The sequence below is a fragment of the Alternaria arbusti genome, assembly GCF_024043155.1.
Source record: "Alternaria arbusti strain BMP 1465 chromosome Unknown scaffold_1, whole genome shotgun sequence".
NCBI classification, from domain to species: Eukaryota; Fungi; Ascomycota; class Dothideomycetes; order Pleosporales; family Pleosporaceae; genus Alternaria; species Alternaria arbusti.
Genome location: NW_026249941.1, coordinates 675,527 through 699,110, shown reverse-complemented (window position 1 = coordinate 699,110; position 23,584 = coordinate 675,527). Strand labels below are relative to the sequence as shown.

At 52.8% G+C, this 23,584-nt stretch overlaps 8 protein-coding genes across 8 annotated transcripts; 3 read left to right on the top strand and 5 right to left on the bottom strand.

The window, feature by feature from the left end:
- Positions 1 to 48: 48 nt before the first annotated feature.
- On the top strand, positions 49 to 1,659 carry J4E86_000261 (uncharacterized protein; the record flags this gene model as incomplete). The annotated part of the gene is made up of 3 exons (XM_051440836.1): positions 49 to 88; positions 144 to 292; positions 343 to 1,659. 3 exons carry the CDS (start codon positions 49 to 51, stop codon positions 1,657 to 1,659), a joined length of 1,506 nt encoding a protein of 501 aa, XP_051307007.1.
- Positions 1,660 to 1,828: 169 nt separating this feature from the next.
- Positions 1,829 to 2,899, bottom strand: J4E86_000260 (uncharacterized protein; the record flags this gene model as incomplete). Its single annotated transcript, XM_051440835.1, has 2 exons — positions 1,829 to 2,107; positions 2,225 to 2,899. 2 exons carry the CDS (start codon positions 2,897 to 2,899, stop codon positions 1,829 to 1,831), a joined length of 954 nt encoding a protein of 317 aa, XP_051307006.1.
- Positions 2,900 to 5,987: 3,088 nt separating this feature from the next.
- J4E86_000259 (uncharacterized protein) lies at positions 5,988 to 7,179 on the bottom strand (the record flags this gene model as incomplete). Its single annotated transcript, XM_051440834.1, has 3 exons — positions 5,988 to 6,035; positions 6,088 to 6,323; positions 6,438 to 7,179. The coding sequence occupies 3 exons, from the start codon at positions 7,177 to 7,179 to the stop codon at positions 5,988 to 5,990; spliced, it is 1,026 nt and encodes a 341-aa protein (XP_051307005.1).
- A 377-nt stretch (positions 7,180 to 7,556) lies between these two features.
- J4E86_000258 (uncharacterized protein) lies at positions 7,557 to 9,611 on the bottom strand (the record flags this gene model as incomplete). Its single annotated transcript, XM_051440833.1, has 6 exons — positions 7,557 to 7,820; positions 7,868 to 9,218; positions 9,266 to 9,379; positions 9,436 to 9,445; positions 9,519 to 9,534; positions 9,588 to 9,611. The coding sequence occupies 6 exons, from the start codon at positions 9,609 to 9,611 to the stop codon at positions 7,557 to 7,559; spliced, it is 1,779 nt and encodes a 592-aa protein (XP_051307004.1).
- Positions 9,612 to 10,058: 447 nt separating this feature from the next.
- J4E86_000257 (uncharacterized protein) lies at positions 10,059 to 13,230 on the top strand (the record flags this gene model as incomplete). Its single annotated transcript, XM_051440832.1, has 5 exons — positions 10,059 to 10,099; positions 10,164 to 10,442; positions 11,709 to 11,749; positions 11,844 to 12,007; positions 12,055 to 13,230. The coding sequence occupies 5 exons, from the start codon at positions 10,059 to 10,061 to the stop codon at positions 13,228 to 13,230; spliced, it is 1,701 nt and encodes a 566-aa protein (XP_051307003.1).
- Positions 13,231 to 16,434: 3,204 nt separating this feature from the next.
- Positions 16,435 to 17,817, bottom strand: J4E86_000256 (uncharacterized protein; the record flags this gene model as incomplete). Its single annotated transcript, XM_051440831.1, has 2 exons — positions 16,435 to 16,722; positions 16,786 to 17,817. The coding sequence occupies 2 exons, from the start codon at positions 17,815 to 17,817 to the stop codon at positions 16,435 to 16,437; spliced, it is 1,320 nt and encodes a 439-aa protein (XP_051307002.1).
- Positions 17,818 to 18,691: 874 nt separating this feature from the next.
- On the top strand, positions 18,692 to 20,107 carry J4E86_000255 (uncharacterized protein; the record flags this gene model as incomplete). The annotated part of the gene is made up of 1 exon (XM_051440830.1): positions 18,692 to 20,107. The coding sequence occupies one exon, from the start codon at positions 18,692 to 18,694 to the stop codon at positions 20,105 to 20,107; it is 1,416 nt and encodes a 471-aa protein (XP_051307001.1).
- Positions 20,108 to 21,051: 944 nt separating this feature from the next.
- J4E86_000254 (uncharacterized protein) lies at positions 21,052 to 22,838 on the bottom strand (the record flags this gene model as incomplete). Its single annotated transcript, XM_051440829.1, has 4 exons — positions 21,052 to 22,437; positions 22,487 to 22,567; positions 22,618 to 22,687; positions 22,750 to 22,838. The coding sequence occupies 4 exons, from the start codon at positions 22,836 to 22,838 to the stop codon at positions 21,052 to 21,054; spliced, it is 1,626 nt and encodes a 541-aa protein (XP_051307000.1).
- Between the last annotated feature and the right edge of the window lie 746 nt (positions 22,839 to 23,584).

Here is a 23,584-nt window from a genome sequence, read left to right as displayed (position 1 = left end):
TCTCGCGATAACACCAATCCTACCTAAACCACCCTCACAACCGCAATCATGGTTCTACTCGGCGCAAGGAAACCGCCCTCCCGCAGGGGTATGCTCCGGCCTCGCTATCGTACACAAGGACAGATGGGATAACACCGTGCTAGGCTCCATGGCGGACATGCCGAAGGATCTGAAGGAGCAGATCGACAAGCTCGAGGAGATGTTCGTGGTGAACACAGACAAGCTCAAGGCTATCTCGAACCACTTCGTCAAGGAGCTTGAGAAGGGCTTGTCGGAGGAGGGCGGAAGCATTGTGAGTCGCAGTTTGCTTTGCGCTCTCCAGGATAGAGCTGACTGTGGTAGCCCATGATTCCCACCTGGTGCATGGCCTTCCCCGACGGTAACGAGACCGGCAGCTACCTCGCGCTCGACATGGGTGGCACCAACCTGCGTGTCTGTGAAGTCACCTTGACAGAGGAGAAGGGCGAGTTCGAGATCATACAATCCAAGTACCGCATGCCCGAGGAGCTCAAGACGGGAACTGCCGAAGAGCTTTGGGGCTACGTTGCCGACTGTCTCCAGCAGTTCATCGAATACCACCACGAGGGCGAGCAGCTCAACCACCTGCCTCTCGGCTTCACCTTCTCATACCCCGTCTCGCAAGACGCCATCGACCACGGAGTTCTTCAGCGATGGACAAAGGGCTTCGACGTCGCCGGCATGGAGGGCGTGGATGTTGTTCCAGGCTTCAAAGCGGCTCTTGAGGAGCGCGGTGTGCCCATCAAGCTTGCGGCTCTGGTCAACGACACGACCGGTACCATGATTGCTTCCGCGTATACCAACACCAAGATCAAGATCGGCTGCATCTTCGGTACCGGCTGCAACGCCGCCTACATGGAGGATTGCGGCTCCATCCCCAAGTTGAAGGATATGAAGCTCGACCCCAGCCTGCCAATGGCCATCAACTGCGAATGGGGCGCATTCGACAATGAACACCAGATCCTCCCAAGAACAAAGTACGATGTCATCGTTGACAAGGAATCACCACGACCCGGTCAGCAATCTTTCGAGAAGATGGTCGCCGGTCTTTACCTCGGCGAGATCTTCCGTCTCGTCCTCCAGGATCTGCACAAGGGTAACGAATGCCACATGTTTGAGGGCCAGAACGCCAGCAAGCTCGACAAGCCTTACTCTCTCGACGCCGGATTCCTGTCTCAAATCGAGGAGGACCGATTCGAGAACTTGCAAGACACAGGAGATCTCTTCCAAGAGAAGCTCGGCATCACCTGCACGAAGCCCGAACTCGAGCTCATCCGCCGTCTTGCCGAACTCATTGGCACACGTGCTGCTCGTCTCACCGCGTGTGGTGTAGGTGCCATTTGCAAGCACAAGAAGTGGGATGAAGTGCACGTCGGTGCCGATGGCTCCGTCTTCACAAAGTACCCCCACTTCAAGATCCGCCAAGCCCAGGCGCTCAAAGAGATCATGGACTGGCCCGCCAAGTACGGCAAGGGCAAGAACGACCCTGTCGAGGTGCTTCCCGCTGAGGACGGCTCTGGTGTCGGTGCTGCTCTGATTGCTGCGCTTACCGTTAAGCGTGCGCAGCAGGGTCAGTTGGCTGGCATTAGGGATCCGGACACGCTTCTGGCTATGGCCCCTAAGGATGCGAAGAAGGCTTGATAACTGATCTTCTTGGGATAAATGATTGAATGATAGAATGTATATACGAATGTGTCATTCACAGGGCCGCGAACACTTTCCAAGTGAAGTTAATAGCATTAATCGGCATATGATGAGGTAGGTGATTCACAAATGACAGAAGAATTAACAAACAAGCAGCGCGACATCCTCAAGCATACTGCTCCACCTGCTTCTCACTCCACTCCCAAAACGCTCTCGCCGTCTTGTTTCCCGCCTCAGACCAATAATCCTTCTTCAGCGTCCCAACCCTTCCCCACGGAATGACCCACTCACCCTCTTTGAGCTTTGCAGCCTCAGGTGCGAGACCAGCAAACAGCTCGGTGTATGCACCATTGACAGCCGGGTATAAGAGCCACATCAAACAAGCATGACGCACCGGATTCATGTTGCGTGCAAGCTCCGACTTGAGGTTTCCCGGGTTAAGCGCCTGCAGTAAATTTTCGTTAGTCGATCGATGCAAAGAAACTCCCGGAACGGCAATGCTCAAAGAAGAGCGTGAGGAAAGGGGGAACGAGCAAAAAAAAACCTGGAAGGAAGAACGTACCAGACTAACAATCCCCTCGCCGCCATACTTCCTCTGATACATCAAGGCGTGGAATACGTTCCCACCTTTACTCATGCCATACTTTGTCCAATTATTCACATTCTTGGTATACTCCAGATTGCTCATGTCCACTCCGCCAGGTGGTGCGCTCATCTGCGCCGCAATTGAACTCACCCAGATTACGCGAACACTTCCTTTTGCCTCCTTCTTTGCTGTTTCGAGCAATACCGGCGTGAGTAGCTTGGTAAACAAGAACGGCGCAACGCAGTTCGTGCCGAGTTGCAGTTCATACCCTTGCTTCGTCGTGCTTCCAGCGGGGGGTACCATGACGCCTGCGTTGTTGAACAAAACATCCAATCGCGATTCTTTTGCCAAGAAAGACTCGGCGGAGGCTTTGATACCGGAGAGGTCGTCGAGATCCAGATGGAGGTATTGTAAGTTTCCCTTGGATTCGGGGCATGCTTCTTTGATCCAGGATATCGCTGCATGCGCTTTTTCGGCGGACCGCGCGGCAAGATAGACCGTCGCGTTGTGCGTGTACAGGAGACGCGAGAGCTCTTTTCCTATACCCGCTGAGGCGCCTGTGACGATGAAGACTTTTCCGCTGAGATTGGGGAGGGAGGTCTCCGTGAAGGCGGGGGCTGGGGGGAAGAATTGGCTGAATTGTTGGCCCATTTTGGATGATGGTGTGGTGTTTTTGATGGCAATGGTGACTTTGAAGTTATTGTAGTTTCTAAATGGGAAGATGGCAAGAGAGGGATATATGTATATATACTCAATTACATCGTGATAGCAAGACTCCTCCGTCGCATCGAATTGGTACTTCGGCCGGCCCGTTGCTTAACCTTTCGGCTTCACCGCGGCGTTACTATCATACCAACCACCCAATCTATGTGCCTATCAAAGGTCGCAAACCTTAACGGCATGTTGCGCTATCACGATACACTTCGAGTACGTCGTATGCTCCCAAGTACCGTGTTTGGTGCGTGCCGTAGTCGTGACGGGATTTCTCGGACGAGTTGCGCGGCGGAGTCAACGATCTGGTAATCGGACCGTATGGTTAATGTCCACGGGTATTGATGTTGGAGTAAGGATTGGTAACTGTGATGGAGGACATGAATTTCGTCGACAAAGGCGTGTATTGCGTGATACGGTCCTTCTTGCTCAGACTGAGGCTGCTTAGGTGAGCGAACCTTGGAAGCATCGGAGAGTCATGGATAGAAAACAATTCTGGCTGAAGATGGGCGTACGAGGCTTGCACATCAATCACGTTAATCCGTACACTGATCTTGCTTGTCTTCACGTGAAGTAGTTGAGGTACTCACATGACTTTAGAAATGGAACAAGGATTGCGGAACTGGAAACGTCTATATGCGACAGAGAAGACTTCTTTCTTTGGACTATACGCTACCTAGATAATGTCTTGACATGTGCCCAAAGGTCGTCGCCGTCTTCTTCAACTCGCAAGTCTCCGGCCAAGGATCCCAACACCGTCGTTGTTCTTATCCGCATCCCATTTCCACCTGAAGTCGGTTTGAGATCGCTATCGACGTCCAGATCCCGATATCAAGTCTCAAATACGGCAGCAAGCCCAGCAAGTCTACACAAGTCAGCTCGGTTCCCTTCAGCATCGCTTCAAGCCGGAAGAGCGACGTGTACTTACACCAAGCTGTGCAGGTTCCTGACACAAGTTAGTACACAGTCACTCTTGTATTAGAGACGAATTCACATACCCATCCCTCACCACAGTTGGTAGGCGGCCCGGCCTCGCATCTGCGATCGCAAATCCTGGGTGCTGGGGTAGCAAGAGCAGCACCTAAAAGGGCGGCGAGCAGAGTGATGGCGACGGAGGTCTTCATGTTGATGGTATGATACTGAAGTTGCTTGTGTACGAGAGTGAAAGATGAGGACTGAAATCAAGGGGACACATGTAAGGATATATACATAATCGCTACCAAAAAGGCGCCCAACGCCACCACAAATGGAATTACTCGGAAGAGGATGGCATGAGAAGGCAGGCTCTAGACTCGCAAGAACGCACCTGTTTGTGCGACTTCTCAGCTTATGGCTGACGTCCACTGCAAACATCGCTATGAATCTAACTCGAAAACGGAAAATGCGACCAACAAACAAAAGGATGTACTCAGCGGGAGCTTGGCCAGTAACACAACGCGTAGCTACCACTAGGTCAGTAAGAGCTCAGAGAAAGATCAGACTTCGGAACAGCGTGGCATAGTAGTGTAGAGAGTGGGTAGGCGGGAACAGCGACAATGTGACCATTTACAATCAGCGTATGAACATCGGGAATATAATGACTCAAGGTGCAAGAAGGCAGCAGTTGGAAACCAAAGGTCATGGATGCGAAGGTTCTGGCATTGTATTGATTGGAAGACAATGTTCGTCGTGTGACATCATATCTATTCCGCCTTCCATGCGTTCCGTAATTTCATCAAATGATAGTCCAGATCCCACGAATCTCCATCCAAATGTTCTCTAAGCAGTGCATCAAGGCCACCCCCGCAATCTGCCCGAGCTAAGCAAAGCCCCAATCTGAGTCAAAAGTGCACTCTATTCTCTGGTGCAGCAGGACCAGCATTCCTACATCACGTTAGCTCACATACCAGCCTCGCCAATCGAAGAGCACATGTGTAGTAGATACTTACACCAGACTTGACAGCCACCTGTTCCACGTTAGCACAATACTCATATCAAATGTGGCAAGTTGATAACATACCCCACCTGGGCAGTCTGGCTCTTCAAAGAGACAGATCTTTGTGCAAATTTGAGCAGGTACGACAGGAGATGCCGCAACGAAAGCGGCAAGGACGGCGATGAGGACGAAAGACTTCATTTTGATGATGATGTTGGAGGCTTGATGATCTGTACGAGCGATGGAAGGGATGTGTAATTGCTGCAAAGAATGTAGATGAACACGGGCGTACACGAGGTAATATATACACCGCAATCCACTCAAACACCCACCAAAAGCTTCACCGGGGAACACGGTCCACGAAGATCCTCAGCCGTCGCCGTCGCATATACGCCGACAGACAGCTTCACTACTACGGCTTACATGCGAACTCAATCCCACACATACCAAATCTATATATTTGGCGCGAGTACAAACGCCACAAATGCTCCCTCCACGTGCTGAGCAAATTGACGGGGCTGATCTACCAAAAACAGCAAATGAGCATGATGACGTTGAGGGAGAAGCGGGTGAAACGGCTGCGATGGCGGTGGTGGTCAAAGCGATAGGCTTTTCCAAGCCATCGAGATGATGTTGGGTGGCAGGAGGAAATGAAGTACAAACAGCCTTGGCGCAATATACTGCTTACCCGGTTTCGGGGACATGGGTTCCCCGCATTTTATGGTTTGCATGCGTAGGGCTTGCTAGGGTAAAAATAGATGTGTCTGGGGTGGAGGTGTGAAGGAATGAGTGGTTGTTCGTGGAGGAAGTGTCATGAATATGGACGTGAAGGATATGGGGGAGTATTGCGAAGTCGTCTGCATTGATTGTTTGTACGGCAGAGTTCGGCCCGTCAAGGGTCGCGATGACGAACTCCTGACAGTTTCGTGTGCTGGCCACTGGAGAGAACTCCGCGCGGAGAGGAGATGAGCGTAAGCACCGACTTGGCACGTCGTATCTCGTATTACTCTATCACCCGAGACTGATACTACAACACCATATCAGCGCATTCCCGTCTTCTCATCTGCATGGCGCCTCTTTCCAATGCCAAGTGCCACGAGAAGCGTCTCCCAGCTAAAAGATAGCAACGGCATTCGGCGGACTCGCAACACCACCTGGTACCTACGCAATAGTCAGCTCATGTCTCAGTATCAGCAACTTGGCAAGACGTTACCTTCAACGGCACACTACTAACAAAGCAAGTACTCCGGCCCAACTCTTTACTCTTCTCACATAACCGCTCCAAATCCCACATCTCACCTATCATGACACCCCATCCACCCAAAAGCCATTGATGTACTAAGCCACCGCCCTGCATCTCGTTTTCCCAGGTTTCACCCGCGTTGATACCACCTGGGGCGCTGTGTGGGCCTACGAGCGGAGACATTTCGAACGACGGCGCGTCGGATGCTGCGGAATCTTTAGAGAGCGTACTTTGAGTTGTGGTTGGAGGTGTTTGAGAAAAAGCCAAGGAGACGTTGGATCATGAGAAGATCAGATGAGGTAAGACGAGCGGATGCTTACCAACAGCAACGAACCCGTTTTCCCAAATCCATTGTAGCGTGTTCTTATCCGACTGTACGCCCAAGAACGTCGGTGGCTTGTCTTTTATCGCCCGTCTTTCTTCCTCGCCTAGCTTGGCGTAATCACGCGTGAATCCTGTTCGTAAGAGTAGCAGATCGCCTTCTCGCGTCTTTACACCTGTTTCTTGCACCATGTCTTTTAGTTCCTCCGCCGTGATGCTGTTGGCTTCGAGCGCGTACACTTCTTTCTTGCCTTTCTTTTCAAGATACCGCGGATAATCTAAAATGATACCCCGAGCTGTGATGCCGCCAGAGTTGGCCACGCGATCGATGCCAATGACTTCCGAGGACTCGAGATCTTGCTGTGAGCGCCCGCCGTAGTACTTCTTTGCACTCTGGTAACCGTAGTGGCGGAAGCCGTCCCACTGACTACTTCCCTGCGTGTTGAAATCCAGATGGTCGTCGTTGACGGTTCTCTTCGCGCCATCTAGATGTTCTTTGTTCTTCATCTTCCAGGAGAAAGATGGACGGTTGAAGGATGGATGGGATGGTAAGTTGAGATACCAGTCAAGTGAGACCCGGTCACCGGTTTGTATCTCCCGGGCCGCTGCTTTGACGGCTGATGGTGTAATCATGTTTAGAGCGCCGAGCTCGTCGTTTGGGCCGTACAGGCCCCATGCGTTTCCGGGTGGACCATTTTTGTCGAGTGGGAGATCCTGGAATGGAGGACGCGATGGTACCATAGCAGTGTCAAGTATATATGGAACGGTCCAGAAGGTGACAACTTCGAGGGCTTGCTGATGAGTTCACTCTAGAGAAACCACGATGTAGAAATACTTGTCGATCTTTTGAACACCATCTGGATACACTGCTGAAGCTGTGTGACGTATGGTGGGGTAAAGGGCGGGGTAACTGCCGCTCGGTAACTGACGAGGCGGAAGTGACGACCGCGACTCGGACAACGGAAAGGGCATTCTTGCCAATACGTTGAAGCGCGAGCTTGATTGCTGTCTTTAGTCAGGAGTTCACTCTCCTTGATTCACCTCGTTAGACGACAACTCGTGTAGGCGCTGCGTACGTGCTTTGGTATTGCAATACCTACTGTGCTGCAGCAATTGATTCAGAAGTCGGGTCCCATCCCTACGCCACTTCCTCTTGAGCCTGTGTTCTTCAAATGCGCGCCACTGCCTTTGAATAGGCTTTGCCAAATGAAGGCTTCACTTAACAATAGTTCAATGTCCTTTTCGGTCCACTGACGCGTTGGCAATGATTGCAGAAACATCATGACCTCTTGAAAGTCCATCTTTCGTAGCTGATCGGACCACTTTACGAGGAACGCAGCGCATACGTAGAGGTGGAATGACGAAAACCCATCCTCTTCGGCCTAGACAATGTTAGTGATGCACTTAAGAGTGTGGCTACGTAGCTTACCAGGTATGTATCCCACATCCGTATCGTATTCTTTACAGATATCTCGCGCATCAGAAGACAGTTCATCCATCGGAAGCTGAACTGTATAAACTCTACACCCTCATTTTGGAGATGCTTCGCCAGTTGATCATCGATGCGCGTTGTGAGATCTCTAAGACTAGCCACTTGTCTTTGGATCCCTGGTTGATGCGCAATGTAGTTGTCTTGAATCCCATCAAGGAGTTTGGTAAGGCACCAAAAGGAGTCCGCTTCAACGGCGTCCAAAACTTGCTTTGGTAACTGTCCAGGATCCATGCCAAATTCAATATCCGGATCTGAAATGTAGGCGCCCAAGAAGACCTGCCAAAATGGGGTCACCAAGTCATTGATGCCCTGGACATATCCTGACGCAGGGTGCCGTATCGCCCACACGTATAGTATTCGCTCGAGAGACCGTTGCGTCGCTTCGTAGCTGTAGAGCTCGAGATGGGGGTTCGTCCGAGGCACGTCGATGCTGATCTGATGCCATATAGCTTCGTCCAAGCCACGTCCTCGTCCACGGTTTGTTGAAGGATAGCCAGCGCCGCCTGCCATTCCAGATGCTACGGCGCTAGCACTACCAGATGTACCTCGTTCAAAGGCCTGTCGCACTCCCTCCAGATACTCTTTCCGTTTGCGCTCGAGTGTCGCGACCCTCCGCTCGCTGCTAGTTGGCAGGTATCCCAACAAGATCTGCCATGTCATTGCGCGTACTTCAGACGGGACTCCTGACCAGGCTGAGTCGCGAAGGTCTGATAGCGATATGGTGCTCGCCTGCAGTATCCTCTTGAACTTGTTGATCCTTGTTGTGCGCGCGGAGTGCTCTTCGACCTGCTTCGCTGAGGCATTCGGGGGTAGACTAGGATGCGAAATGAGATGCAGAGAGTTTGCGGGATCTCGAAGAATTTCCTGGTACTGCGGCCGTAAGATCTTCCCTTCAATCTTCTTTGCGGTCGGGTAGTTGGGTATGCCTCGCTCCTCTGCAATATCACCACTGTCTATACCACGCCACGCCGTTGAGCCCAGACTTTCCCTGCTGACGTGCCCGGCGGTTTCCTTCGTCTTGGATGGCTGTTTCCGCCGGCCCTTCCTCCGCATGTTTGCGATGCTCGGGAGCCCAAACTCGTCTTCGTCATCCTCAAACATGTTGTCGGCATCGTCTTCGTCCCCCTCGTTCCAGTCTTGATGTGTGTCATTGAGGAAGTAGCTGTACGTGGCTCGCGCAGGACGGGGCGATATGGTCTTGCTAGACCGGCTCGGTGCAGCGCTTGACTCGCGACTGTGGGTTGCCGATGGCGGGGTTCGAGGTCGTGAGTTGGAACCGGAAACGCTCCTGTGACTATCAGCTACAGGCCATTAATAGCATACAAAGCAACGTACAAAGAGCTGAAGTTGAGTATGTCGGCATGGGAATAGGATGCGCCGATGACCTTCTTGTTCGGCGGCGGCGAGGAAGCGGAATTGGACGTCGTTCGCCAGAAAGGAGAGCCAGAGCTGCGCATGGAATATCAGCAATCAAAACGGGTATGCGACTGCAGTGTGCAACGTACGAGGATCGGTCTGTATGCAGGGAAGCGATATGTTAGCTACCCCGGATACTATGACGCTCTCTGTGACTTGGATGGGCACACACCGACCTGGACCATTTCCTGGCGACTTGTTAGCAAACACACAGATTGCGCGTACAACTGAGTGGACAAACCTGCTGCTGTTTCTTCGACGCCATGTTGGAATATGTGAATGCTTGTTCCGTGCCTCGAGGCGGCCCCGCTGCGAACCTGAGCTCCGAATCGCTCGACCCGGAAAGTACGAAGGAGCCTGTAGGTTTTGTGCCGTAAGGAAGAACTCTGGATATCCCCAAGATAACAGCCTGTTCTTGAATCACCGCACCATCAATAGTACAGCTATTCTATACAACATGGCTGTACTGGGTATGTCGTAGGGCTCGTGCATGTATCCGTCGCGCCTTCCACGCCAAGCCCGATGCTAGCGCGCCTGCCCATTGCTCTGCTCTCATCTCCTCACTCCGGCGACAGACTCTTCCTTCTATCACCTCCCTTCCTTCTAAATAACCCGACAGTCCCGCCCCACTAATCGCGACTCTACTTTCGCGCGCTTGCTCCTCCCTCGTTTCCGATATACCTTTTAGGAAGCTCTTCTTCAAGACTACACCATGGCCGATGAGAACTACGAAGACGACATCTTCGACGATCTGTCAGTATTTCCAGCGCGACTTAGCTTTGCGCGCGTAATGCGACACTTGCTAACGGTCCACCAGCTACGATGATGAGCCCACACAGAAGCCTGCGGCTGCCGCACCCGCACCAGCCCCCAAGACCGAACCTGAGCCTACTCCAGCCGAGCCCGTAAGCGCGCCTCCTCAGGATACTGCACAGAACAACGGTCAAGATAGCGCGCCCGCATGGCCAGCCCAAGGCGCGGCAGACGGCGACTCGCACATGGACCAATCCGGTTACAACGCTGGCGGCGAGCAGTCGTACGACAATGCGCCCATGGACGATGACAACTATGGGCCAATCAACGTGAAAGAAGATGGGTAAGTCGTGCAATGTCTAACATGATTCCCATCTATCAGAGGCGCATCACAAGGTAAAAGAGCACATATTCCCTGTGTAAGGGCATCCGCCGAGGACATATTGTTACCAGGACCAAAGTCATCAACGACCGCATAAGACATTCTGCTGGAGCATCAGACACCATGAGCGATACCAGCTCTCGTATGACACTTTGCATGTACAATCAAGGAACAAGCTTTGGACACGGTGTGTGTCTTACATTCAAAAGCACCTGGGGTCATGATTGGCGCAGAGTCTGGGATGAAGGTCGAGGAGCTAGACACCTTGCGAAAGATTGTGGTCCACATCGCCCATTGGCGAGGCGTTCGATGCATGGCGGAATGGGCCACCAGTGTTGGTTGTTAGAAGAAGCTGGAAGACACAAGTCAACCGCTCAGCGATACTCAGAGCAACCATCAACGCGCCTCACGCAGGGACTATCGCGGCTTGCCCGAACTTTGGCAGCGCCTCATGTCGATATATACCTAGGTACTTGATAGCGCGTACCAGCAACGCAAGCAGAGGATAGCTACCGAGTCGTGAGATAGTCTGAGACTTCCACACTCGAATTCATAGCAGAACACAGACGTTTCATCCGAATCAAACTGTGCCTTTGCAAGGGCTACTTTTGCACCTCGAAACTTGGACATGAGTACGTGGAGTGCGTTCTTGGTCGATATGATTGGTGTACGCCACGAAGTCGACACGTCCAGGGTCGGATGCGGCGCAGGAGTTGGTGTCGCTTAGCCATTCGTCAGCGGCTGCGGTCTTCCTCGCGAGCGGCAAGGGAACCTCACGATACCAACATACATGTTCCTGTCGGTCATCAATCAACCACGACAAGCTATGGAATTCGAACTTCTCGACACTGCAACTTGCGAAATCACTTTCGATAGCCCCGCTGGCGAACAACAATCAGCGGTGCAGTGCGATCAACTCGACAAAGACTGCGACGCCAGCCTACACCAATCACTCATCTACTGAGATTGTGTCCTGCTATATCTCGCCAAGGATGACAACTGGAGATACGGTGGACTGTATGCGAGGATGCTGTACTTGCGACTTTCTGCATCTTTAGTCTTACCAATATGGTTTCGACGGCATCATGATGACGGCCAACGCCAGCCTTCACGTCAAAGGCCACCCAACTATATACCTACGGATGCTCTATGATGCGCCTCATCAATCTCGCCTGCTCTCCCTGGAGTTGATGATATGGAGCAACATCATGCTAACTTCAACCATAGTAAAATGTTCATTGGCGGTCTGAACTGGGAGACAACAGAAGGTACGTGATGACACATTAGTAGAGCAAGGCATACCCCAGTCTTACTACAAAACTATACGCTCAAACGTAGGGACTTACTAAATCCCCACAACAGATTCACTCAAGGGTTACTTCTCACAATTTGGCGAAGTCAGTGAATGCACCGTAATGCGGGATGCTGCCACTGGACGCTCGAGAGGATTCGGTTTCCTTACGTTCAAGGACCCGAAGTGCGTCAACATCGTCATGGTTAAGGAACACTACCTCGACGGCAAGATTGTATGTCTGCTCCAATCGACAACGAGCTATCAGCTAATACCATGCAGATTGACCCCAAGCGTGCTATCCCACGTGAGGAGCAGGAACGCACCAGCAAGATTTTCGTCGGTGGTGTGAGCCAAGAAGCAACCGAGGAAGACTTCACCAACTTCTTCAAGCAATTCGGTCGCGTTGTCGATGCCACACTCATGATGGACAAGGAGACCGGTCGACCCCGTGGTTTCGGTTTCGTTACATTCGATGGCGACGCAGCCGTAGACGCCACCCTACGTGGGCCCCTCCAGATCCTCGGCAAACAGATCGAGGTTAAGCGCGCTCAACCCCGTGGCAACATGCGCGACGACGATGGCGGCGATGGAAACAAGAAGTTCGGTCGCAACAACAAGTTCAACAAGTTCAACGATGGCGGTAACGGTAATCAAGGTGGCGGCAACAACTACGACAACGGCGGCGGAAACATGCAAGGCCAAGGCGGCAACAGCGCCATGTCTCCTGCTATGATGGCTCAGTACTGGCAGCGAATGCAACAGTACTTCCAGTCCATGCAGCAAACCCTTGCTCAGCAGCAAGCCGGCGGTGGTATGCCCGGTAACCCCATGGCTGCAATGGGCGGCATGAACCCGATGCAAATGCAGCAGATGCAACAGCAGATGATGAACCAAGGTATGAACCGCGGCAACGGCTCCCCGAACCCTCAAATGATGGGTGGCCCAGGTGGTATGAACCCGATGCAGATGCAGCAAATGCAGCAGATGCAAATGGCACAGATGCAAGGTGGAGGAGGCCCAGGAGGTCAAGGTGGTCCGGGTATGATGAATCCTCAAGGTGGCCAGAGTGCCGGTGCACGCCCAGCTTACACCGCTCAAGATCAACTCGCTTTCGAACAGCAGAAATACGAACAACAACAGGCTCGCCGCCAGCAGCAACTCTCCGGCCCCGCCGGCTTCGGTAACCCCCAGGGCGGCCCTCAGAGCTGGGACGGTATGTACGAAGACGCGCCTCAGCCTAACATTCCTTCCGGTCCCGGTGGTGGCCGCGGCGGCTTTAGGAACAACCGCTCTCGCCAGGGCTCCAGCCAGCCCCCTGCTGGTGGTGGTCAGGCTCCTATCAACGCTCCCACTGGACCCAAGAACGCTGGTGTCAGGGGTGCGAACTACCGTGGTGGAGGTCACCGCGGTGGTGGTGGCTTCAGGCACCAGCCCTACGGCGGCCGTGGTGGTTAGACGTGGATTCAAGAAGATTCAAGAGACGAGACCTGAGAGATGCGTCAAAGTCAAAACGGAGATGTGTTTACTCTTCTGGGTGGAGTCGGGTTTGTACATGGTGGAATAATTTCAGTTCGTGATATGCATGGCCGAGATCTTGATTTTGCGCTTCCTTTTCTTCCTCTTTGGGATGGGATGGGAGGGTAATGACATGGTATTGGGGTTTGCTGCATGAACAGGTTGGAGGTGGTCTTCTTCTTTCTGTATACTAGCATTTTCAAAAACAAAAAAGTCTATTTCGGCGTTGTTGGCCTTCCATTATTTCAAGTCTTTCAACTTTTGGGTTTTTCTTGATGAACACATCCACTCCCTCACTCTTTGTAGGTTCGCCCTCGCAGTGTGAGTTGATCAACCGATGAGTTAGAAAAGGCAGAGCCATGACTAACCTGGGGAGACATCTTTGGTCAAAGGAGAACAACAACTACATATCAAAACATGGTTCAGAAAGATACGGAATATCTCCCGTGTAAAGCAGCACATTAGGCACCGTTGGCGCGAATTCATTTCTCGTCTTTCCACCCCGAACATGCGGAGGGCTCATTCGGATTTTGGAACAGCGATTTGGTCTTTTGGGCAATTATACGGCTTGGACAAGTCCGTTTTATACTTCGAAGCAGTTCTTGAGCATCTTGTGTGGGGCGAGCGGCTTTAGGCTGAGATATTGATACTACGACCCAGAACACACAGCAACATCCCAGTTTCAGTAATCTCTTTTCGGTGAACGGTTTCATGTTGATTCTCTAATGACTGCGACTGTGTCGACACAAGCTCATGTTGGTGTCTCCCCAAACTTTCAGAAACAGAGAAGAAGACCCATTCGTTTCTCATGGCCCGTTTTGAGTGATGAATAGTATTGAGACTTGGCTTTTGGTGCTCTGGGCAGACGGTAGGTAGTTTCGAAGATTGGAAAGGAGGCGCACAACACCGGACATTAAGCACATTTGATGTCTTTTCGAAAGAACCCAACCGCAGACAAGCTCATGTCGTCCTCAGTTGTTTTATTTTGGAGTTGCCAATTTGAAGGCACAAGTAGAGAAGAGAAGACTGAGGAGTAGAAAAGAGGTTTTATATATGGCTACACTACGGTAGTCTCCACTACCAGAACCAGGACGGCGGGCAACATAGTTCTTGACATAGAGTCGTTTTGATCGTCCCGGGAAGGCAAAACGGGCAAAGGCATGAGCCTTGTTCTCTTTGTTTCTGGGAGCTATATCATGGTTCACAAGAACCGATAAGTCGAAGTGTGGTCTGCAAAGAAGGACTTTGATAGGGCTCGCGGTAGAAACTTCGGCGGAAGGAACGAACACATGTGACGAAATTGGTCTAATTTTGAAACCAGAGCGCCCGCAGACATGTATGTACCGTGCGCCATTTTTAGTATTGGAGATCCGAGATATAGCTAAAGAAGGAGAGCATGATCCGGCAGACGACATTGTTTATATGTGTGTAGCCTACGAGCGTTTGCATAGCTCATAGATGGTTTTTGATTCACCGTCTTTGGTTACCATTGCATGCTTCTCGAAAGAAGAATGGTATGGTACATGTGTTGGCGAAGAAACGCGAACCACGCACCCTGCATCGCGATGAAACTCGCATGAGATTTTGACCTCTCTGGTATGAGTGAGATACCCAGCAGCTTATGGACAGCACATGACCACATCTTTGCTCGTTTTACAACGACAAGAGCGGCAGGAGGAGACATATGGTTGCAGTAGGTTAGACCGCAGTGCCAAACATGCGGTTGCGGTTTACGAACTTTATTTTGAGAATCGAAGTATGTGTCTTCGGGGGTAACGGAGATGCTGAGCTGCCGGGTTTTATACGCGACAGCCAAATCGCGGAAGATGCTATGCAGGTAGCGCTTGTATACGTGTAGGCGACGCACATCCGGAAGAAATCGACGTCTTTTTCTACTCCGCAGCTCAATAGATCGTTTTCCAATGTCTTAATGAACATTTGATCGGTTTGTGCTGTCTTTCGTGTTTGTGGACTGAGAACAGCCCATAACACTTGCGCGAAAGATCTTTTGAAAACATGGAAGACAGCAAGGTGTCAAGAAGAGGCTTGGGTGATGCACTTGTGTTTTTGAAGAGAAAGACAGCGCCAGTCATCCGTCGATGCGATTGCTTTTTGTTGTAGAGCGCCCTTTCAAGTGGGATGAAGAGTAGCAGAGAAGAAAACGTCGAGGCCCTTTTTATACCTTGAGGAGGCGAAGTCCTTGGACATACTAAGCGCCTGCGTTTATTTCGCGCAAGTCCACAACATCAACTTTGCGCTTTTTCCACTTGAACTGCTCATCCGCGTAGCGCAATGCTCTTCCGAAAACTGTCAAACTTTGGAGAAAGTCGAAGCAGAAGGTCCGATACCACATTTTCACATCATTGGCCTGTTTTTGGAACGACGCGAGAATTCCAGACCGCAGAAGTCATCGATTCTGCTTGATTTCATTGTGATGATCCGCTCAGGGAGGACAGCAGGACATAGCATTGGCAGAGCGTTGTTTTTTGTCGATAAACGTTGGAAGTGACGATGTAGAAAAGAAGAAAGTGAAGTGAGAGGTATTTATATGCAGATACTTGATCACGAGGGCCGCTAGCGATAGTCGTTGGTGCGAAGACGTAGATGTTCTCCCAAAGTCGGATCGCATGCTGTGATGGACGCCATAGGGTCCTTCGCCTCGAGTCAGACTTTCGTAAAGCAACCTTTTGCGTATTTGACTTCGGGAACATGATTACAGTGAAGAAACATTTTGTGATGATGTACTGATGTAGGATTCATTACATTACGACATAGTCGTCATTAGTCTAACGTCCAAAAGAGCCTGAGCCCGTATCTAAACTCCACCCATGCAATGCCATGCTGATGTTATACAACAACTAACCCAACCCAACGCTATGCAATTCAATATCCAAACAATAGCCGAAGCCGGTTCCAAAAACCAATATATTCCCTCCTACTCCCTTTGGAGCCTTTGTTCTGGTAGCTCAACTTCCAAGTGGCAGCTGGCCAAGGTGCAGCCCATAACTTGATCGAGACTTTGAAACCGACATATCCTTTTGTAAAACATTTCCTGACACATGCACTCATCGCGACGATGCCAACGGCTACGGTGTAGAACGCTGGACCGAAGACCATCGTATCCTATAAGTTGGTCCAGCCCGCCTAGAGGCCGACACATCCGGGGATGTGGATTAGGACGATGGCCCATGGAAGTATGGAGGAGACCATGAGCTTCCACGACGCGCCTTGTGCAGGCGCAGCAGGGACGGCGTCCTTAGCAGCATTGTTCTCCAGGCCGTTGGCAGTCGGCGCTGGGGTTGTGGCAGGGTATATCGTACGGATAGTGGTGAAGCCGCGATCGTCGTATCCGGTGACTGTCTTAGGCCCATTGTCGGATGAACCCGTAGGCAAAGCTTGCGGCGATGAGGTATAGGAACCTTGAGGGAACATCTACAGGTGATTGTTAGCATTTCGTCACTAAAGTAGACAGGGGCTCGAAAAAGGCTTACTGACAGTGGCTGAGCTGGGTGGAACAACCTTTCCGGAATCCGAAACGGTCCACCCGCTCGGGAGCCCGGGGTAGTTCGCAAACGTAGGCTGCGCAGTGGGAGTCGCCGACGGGTCGGGGATCCAGGGGTAGACGCTGGGACGTGTGTAGTCGGAGGTCTGGTGAGGAGTGAAGGGCAGAGGCTGTCCGGTGGCAGTCGCAGTGATGGCGGGTGCGTCTGCGATGGGAGCGTTACCGCCAGAGAAGACGGTACCTCCAACAGACTTGATAGATCCCGAGGTGCCAGATTGATCGCCATAGACGTATTGAGTACCGGTGGAGTAGTCCTGAACCATGAGAGACTTGACCTTCATGCTGAAGGGGCCTTGAGAGTAGTCGGTAGGTCCACGGGCCCAAGAGATGGTACCTGCAGGGTTGGCGGAGTCACCACCGCTCCATGCACCGAACTTGATCTGCATGGGGGTCTGGGGGTACTGGTTGTTGGCGTTGGCAGGCTCCAGAGTGCGGACAGTCACGTCATTAATCTGCCATACGATCTGTTCTGGAGTCCATTCGATGGTGTACTTCTTGAAGCCTGACTGGCTGCCCGGGTCGTCGTGGAAAGCACCACGGTTGTAGTCTGTGGTTTGTCCCTTGCCGAAGTAGTTGCTCTGAACCTCGTCGGGGTCTGCTCCGAGCCACTCCCAGTCGATTTCGTCCAAAGTGTCGGATTGCAGTACGAAACTGCTGACGATACCCGCGCCGGGTGCGGCTTGAACCTCAATGTCCACCTTTCCGAACATGATGTACCACAGCGAAGTAAGCTGAGGTGCATCGCCGGACTGTCTTATGGTGAAAGACACGCCATCGTCGCCGTATGTGGGGTTGCCTTGGGGTGTGAAACTCTCAGATTCAGACGAGAAGTCGATGTTGACGGTCCTTCCGAGAGCCGAATCTGGAGGACAGTCGCTTCGTAGTGTGGGGTTGCAGTTGGACCATGTCTGAGCGGCGGCAGGGGCAATGAGGGCGACCGAGGCCAGAGCAGTGAGTGCTCGCATGGTGGTGCGCATCTTGAGTGCGATGTGACGGCGGAGATGACAGGTAGCGAGCGTTGCCGACGGGATGCGCCGGTGGTTGTGGTACAGCGACGGGATGCGATGTGATGTCCAAGATGTGCTGTGATATCAAACGAGTACTAGCGAGTAACACGTGTGAGTATCGGGGTGAAGAGAGAAGTTTGGTTGGGTACCCGCTCAGCACTTGAGAGGCAGTGGTAGAGGTGTGTAATGGTGACAGACACAGCTGCCGGCCAGCATATGTAGTGTACCAGCCATCTCTGAGCAATGACCTACATGATGAGGTGTCGCGCGGGCTAGCAGAGCGGGCCAGGGCTTGTCGCGATACAGGATTCGGTGGAATTGGGCGAGGTTGGCTGAGCGACGCCGGGAGGCTGGTAGACGATGTTTCCCAGCCACACCAAGACCCCTGCCTCAGCCGAGCGCAGCTGCCAACACCGCGCCCAGGCAGGGATCCATCTCGAATATGACGCAATCGAATTTCTTCTCCTCAACAAAGTCCGTGGTAGTTTACACAGTGAACAGGTATTGCGCAAAGTGCAAAACACGGTGTAAGTGACATGGCGGTATCCCAGACCTCAACTCGGGTGTGGCGTCGAAAAGTGGCGCAACGCATCCAGTATCCAGACCCCGCAACACCAGATCCTGCACCTATCTTTAGACACAACGCGCACTCCGCATACGATCCGCTTCTAGTCTCCAATAGCACCTGCAGCGGCACAAGACCCTGCATACGATCCTTCCGAGAACACCGTGGAAGACTTTGTCCCTTTCTAGGCGAATCTGAGTCACACGTCCATCAAGAATTTATCGACGTTACGAGGTCTCACCACCTCACGAAGTAACCCAAGTGACAATGTCTCTCACCAACGCCACGCCGCTCGAGGTCGCCCAGGCGGCCAGACTCGGATCCCGGAAACTTGCTGTCTTGTCTACCGAGGAGCGGAATGCCGCACTGACTGCTATTCATGCTGCACTAGCAACTGGAAAAGAGGAGGTCCTAGCGGCCAATGCGCGGGATCTGGAAGCTGCGAACAAGGCCGCAGCAGGAGGCACGCTAAGTGCAAGTTTGGTCAAAAGACTGGATCTGGGGAAGCCGGGGAAGTATGAGGATATGCTGCAGGGGATACTGGACGTGAAGGAGTTGGAGGATCCTATCAACAAGACCACCGCGAGGACCCTACTGGATGATGACTTGGTCCTCTCAAGGATAACATGTCCTATTGGCGTTCTTCTCATCATCTTCGAAGCTAGACCTGAAGTCATCGCGAACATATCCGCGCTCGCCATCAAGTCTGGAAACGCAGCTATCCTCAAAGGTGGCCGAGAATCCAGCAACAGCTTCGCGGCCATTGCATCCATCATTTCCAAGGCTCTTACGTCAACAGCGGTCCCATCAGACTGCCTGCAACTAGTCCAAACACACGATGTCATCGCCGACTTGCTGAAGCAGGATACGTACATCGATCTTTGTATTCCTCGCGGTGGTAATAAACTAGTCCGCTATGTGAAGGACACGACCACCATCCCCGTCCTCGGCCACGCAGATGGAATATGTTCAACCTACCTCTGCGCGGACTACCCCGCCGAAAAGGCCACTAAGATAGTCTTGGACGCAAAGACAAGCTACCCAGCTGGCTGCAACGCCCTCGAGCAACTCATTGTTGAAGAAGCAGCCTTGAGCACCACTCTTCCCACCGTCGCAGAAGCACTCTTACAAAAGGGCGTATCACTCCGCTGTGACCATACCTCGCTCCTCGCCCTCAGAGGCAAACTAGACCCACACTCCGCTACGCTTCTACAGGAAGCCGGACCGGAAGACTACGACACCGAGTTCCTAGACTACATACTCGCCATTAAGACAGTTACCAACGTCGACGAAGCTATCAACCACATCAACGCTCACGGTTCCCACCACACCGATGCCATACTCACCACCTCGGAAATCACAGCGAAGACTTTCCTCGCAGCCGTCGACTCATCCTCCGTTTACTGGAACACCAGCACGCGCATGGCGGATGGCCAGCGATATGGCTTCGGTACCGAAGTCGGCATCTCAACAAATAAGATCCATTCTAGAGGACCTGTTGGACTAGAAGGCTTGACGATTTACAAATGGGTCATTGTAGGTGATGCGCAGGTCAGTGCAGATTACGGCGCTGGAGGCAAGCAGTGGAAACATCAGCGCCTGCCAGTTGGTGACGAAGAGAGTGTAGCGAGGAATGAGGAGGAGAGGGAGGTATTGAGGAAGTTCAGGGCAAGCAAGGCTTGATTGCATCCAACTGAGTATCGAAGCGTCGACAGAAGATAAACACGTGACCTATACAACACCCAATATACGCAACGTATGTGCACGTTACAACCCCACCAAATACACCGACTTGCAACCCGCAGACACACATCACCAAGAATGCCACGTTACAAACACCTTCCCATGCACCTACCTCCTCGCTCCACCTACCCCATACCCACTACTGTGCTCTCTACCTACCTGCCCGCGCGAGAAAAAGTCTTCACACCTCGTCACGCATTCCTATCTACATCCCTCCATTTACCTCTTGATCCCGGATCGTCTCCGTAGTACAACCGTAGTTATCGAATGTTGTACGCGTCTTCTTCCAAGCATTGCATGTACAGTACTCCACCGCAGCGGCTGTGGTGTAACGAGGGCAGATTGCTTTCGGTTGGCATGCCGTACCTAATCGGCCCGTTGTACACTTGGGGTGGGGGTCGTTACCCACTTTCACGCTTGTTGGTGTGTACGAATGTAATTGCTGCCGACTCGCGCAACCTTGGTGCGCGGGAAAATGAGATGACGATGTGACGGTGTAAATGTCCGTGGTTTGATTAGGGCTAGTCATGTAGAGTGAGGTGGGTTGTTGTTGGGATCGATCGATCGGAATGCGATTGCGGATGTTTGGTGGTATCGAAGGGTATTGTCTCGTGGAAATGTAGATGATGCGCCAGGAAAGCGTTCAGAGAAGCGATGACAAAAGTTGATGCACGAAGTGGAAAGACAATATTTGTTGGAGTGCAAGTCTAAATGTATAATTTTGGCTCAACACCTTCTCAAGATGCAAACTATATGCAACTATCTACCTAGAGTCTCCGCACAAATGCGCCGACTCCATGTCTTCCCATCCCTTCTCATAACAAACGTGGTATCCCATAAACATTCCCGAAACTACACATATCGAACATTTCATGTGTCTGCGCTTACTCAACACCCTTGTTCCTCAGAGCCAAGGGGCTCTGGCTGAAGATCTGGGCACCGTCCTTGAGACGACGCTCCTCGTTCTTGCGGCCGTTGACGAAGTCAGGGTGGTTGAGGGTAAGCTCAACAGCACCGTTGACAACGTGGTCCACAGCCTCTACACCCAACATGAACGAGTGGTCCTGGTTACCGACCTCGTAGCGCCATGAGCCGAAGCGGCCACGAGACAGGATGTCCTTGGCCTGGAGGGCAGGGAGAAGCTTGGTGAGGACGCCCTCACGCTCGAGCGAGGGAGTGGGGTATCCGTGGTCGAAGCGGCGGTGGTAGGTGGAGACGATCTCGTCATCCGACTTGATCATCTCAGTGTTGATGAGACCCTGAATGCAGTCCTTGAGCATGTTCTTCTCATCGACGGGCTTCATGCTGGACTCGGAGACCTCCAACATGATGGACCAGTATGGGCCCTCCTTGGGCTCAGTGGAGCTGGGCTTGGAGCCATCTGCCATCTGCTGAGTGGCGAGCTTGACGTCCTTCTGGGGCTGGTTGTATGGCGAGTAGTTGGAGAAGATGGTGGCGCGGTAGAATGGGCAGTCATCCTCGGGGAAGTACAGCCAGCACTTGTCGCCAATGCGCTCTGGTCGCTCGCCGCGGAGACCAACGCCAATGACGTGGGTGGTGGAGTAGAAGAGACCCTTGCTGAGGTCGATGAGCTCCTTGTCGCCCATGAACTCGACGAGCTGATCGACAGCCATGGTGTTGACGAGCTTCTTGTAGTTGACAACTGTGCCGTCGTTCAGGTGTACCTTGTGGCCGTCGGCATCAACCCTGTTGACCTTGCCGTGGTCACCGTATCTTGTCTTGGAGTCTGGCAGTGTCTTTGCAACAGCCTTCCAGATACCACCGGTACCGTCTCGCGCGGGGAAGCGGAAGGTGGCGTTGGGGCCCCAGTTTCCTGCGGTCTTGTTGTGGATGATGTTGTTGATGACACCCTTGACGTTGGGGGCGGCGACACGCTCTCCGAGCCATTGGCACTGCATCTTGGTGGTGGGCACAGCCCAGACCTTGAAGTTGTATGGTCGCATGAAGAGGTCAGCGATGCCAACACCCATCTGGCGCATGATCCACTCGTCAAAGTCCTTGGGCTTGGTGTTGGCCACGCGGGCCTCGAGTGCGGCGTCAATCAAGCCGTCGACACACTTGGCCTGGTCGTCCTTGTCCAAGATGGACAGGTTGTTCTGGAATGGGTAGGGGACCCAGTTGCGCTTGCAGCGGACGTACGACACACGCTCGTGGGTGAACCAGTCGTCATCGTTGGGGAGGGCCTCGTCGATGCAGTCGTCGAAGTACTTGTAGTGGGAGAAGATGACATGGCCACCAACGTCGTAGAGCTGGGGAGGAGTTAGAGGCGGGCAGTCAATTGGCGGTGGGGGTACTCACGAAGCCCTCTGGAGTGACGTCGGTCGAAGCCAGACCACCAGGCGTCTCATTGGAGTCGACAATCATCCATGAGGGGCCATCCTGTTGTTGTTAGCATGTGCCCCGCCACTTGGACTCTGTGTTGAGCATACAATCTGGTGGAGGCGCTTTGCTGCTCCCAGACCGGTCGGGCCAGCGCCGATAACGAGCACGTCGACCGAACTATGGCATTGTCAGCGCGTGCTCAGAAGGATGCCGTGTGGGTGAGCAGGCGGTGAACATACATTTCTTCCTTGGCGGATCCCATCTTGCCCTGTAGTATTTCCTGGAAACTCGGAACGCGCTTCAAAGTCTGGCGGGCGTAGTTGAGCATGTACTCTGCGGGCGAGCAGCACTTGTAGTTATAGAGAGGGTGTGGAGCAGAGGCCAGACGTTTGGGGCGTGGTGAGGAATATAGCTGGCGATAAACTAAGGACGCCAAGGCGATGCTGCGTTAAGTGGGTCCAGGGTAACAGAGGGCCAGCCGCCGAAGGAGTCGGCTGGGGAGAGCTTGGGGGCTTCAGACGGCCGCGCTGCAACGGCGAGAAAAGGGGCAGGCCGCCATGGGGACCGGCGATCGGGCTTGACGCAGCTGCTCGTGGGCGCCTTGATTGGTGCCGGCCGTCTGCTTCACCACTCGTGCGTGCAACATGTTCATTGCCCGTGGCCTCGAGTTGCGTGTGTCACCATGGCCTCTGCACGTTCCCGCGGGTGGAGCCTCAATCTGGCGGGCTGCAGCACATGGTGAAGCTTGACCGACTCTATCTCTGGGGGACTACAGCCTCAGATCAACGACGCATCGACTTGGTGTCGTGCTAGTGCCACGGTGCAACGACGCCTGTGTGCGAAGTACTCTGCATACCCCTAACGGTGCGCCTCACCCTGCGCTCCAGCGACGCGGCACAGCTCCTGCAATGTAAACCGCTGCGCGTGGCAGCAGCGAGTGCGCGATGTGCATGAAGCTGTCACTTTTCTACATATATGTGGGACCGGTGTCTTCGGCGCCTCTCTGCAGGGTGCCAGTACGCGTACACACCTACACAAGCAAGTGCAAGAGGCGGCTCAAAATTTCGGCGCCAT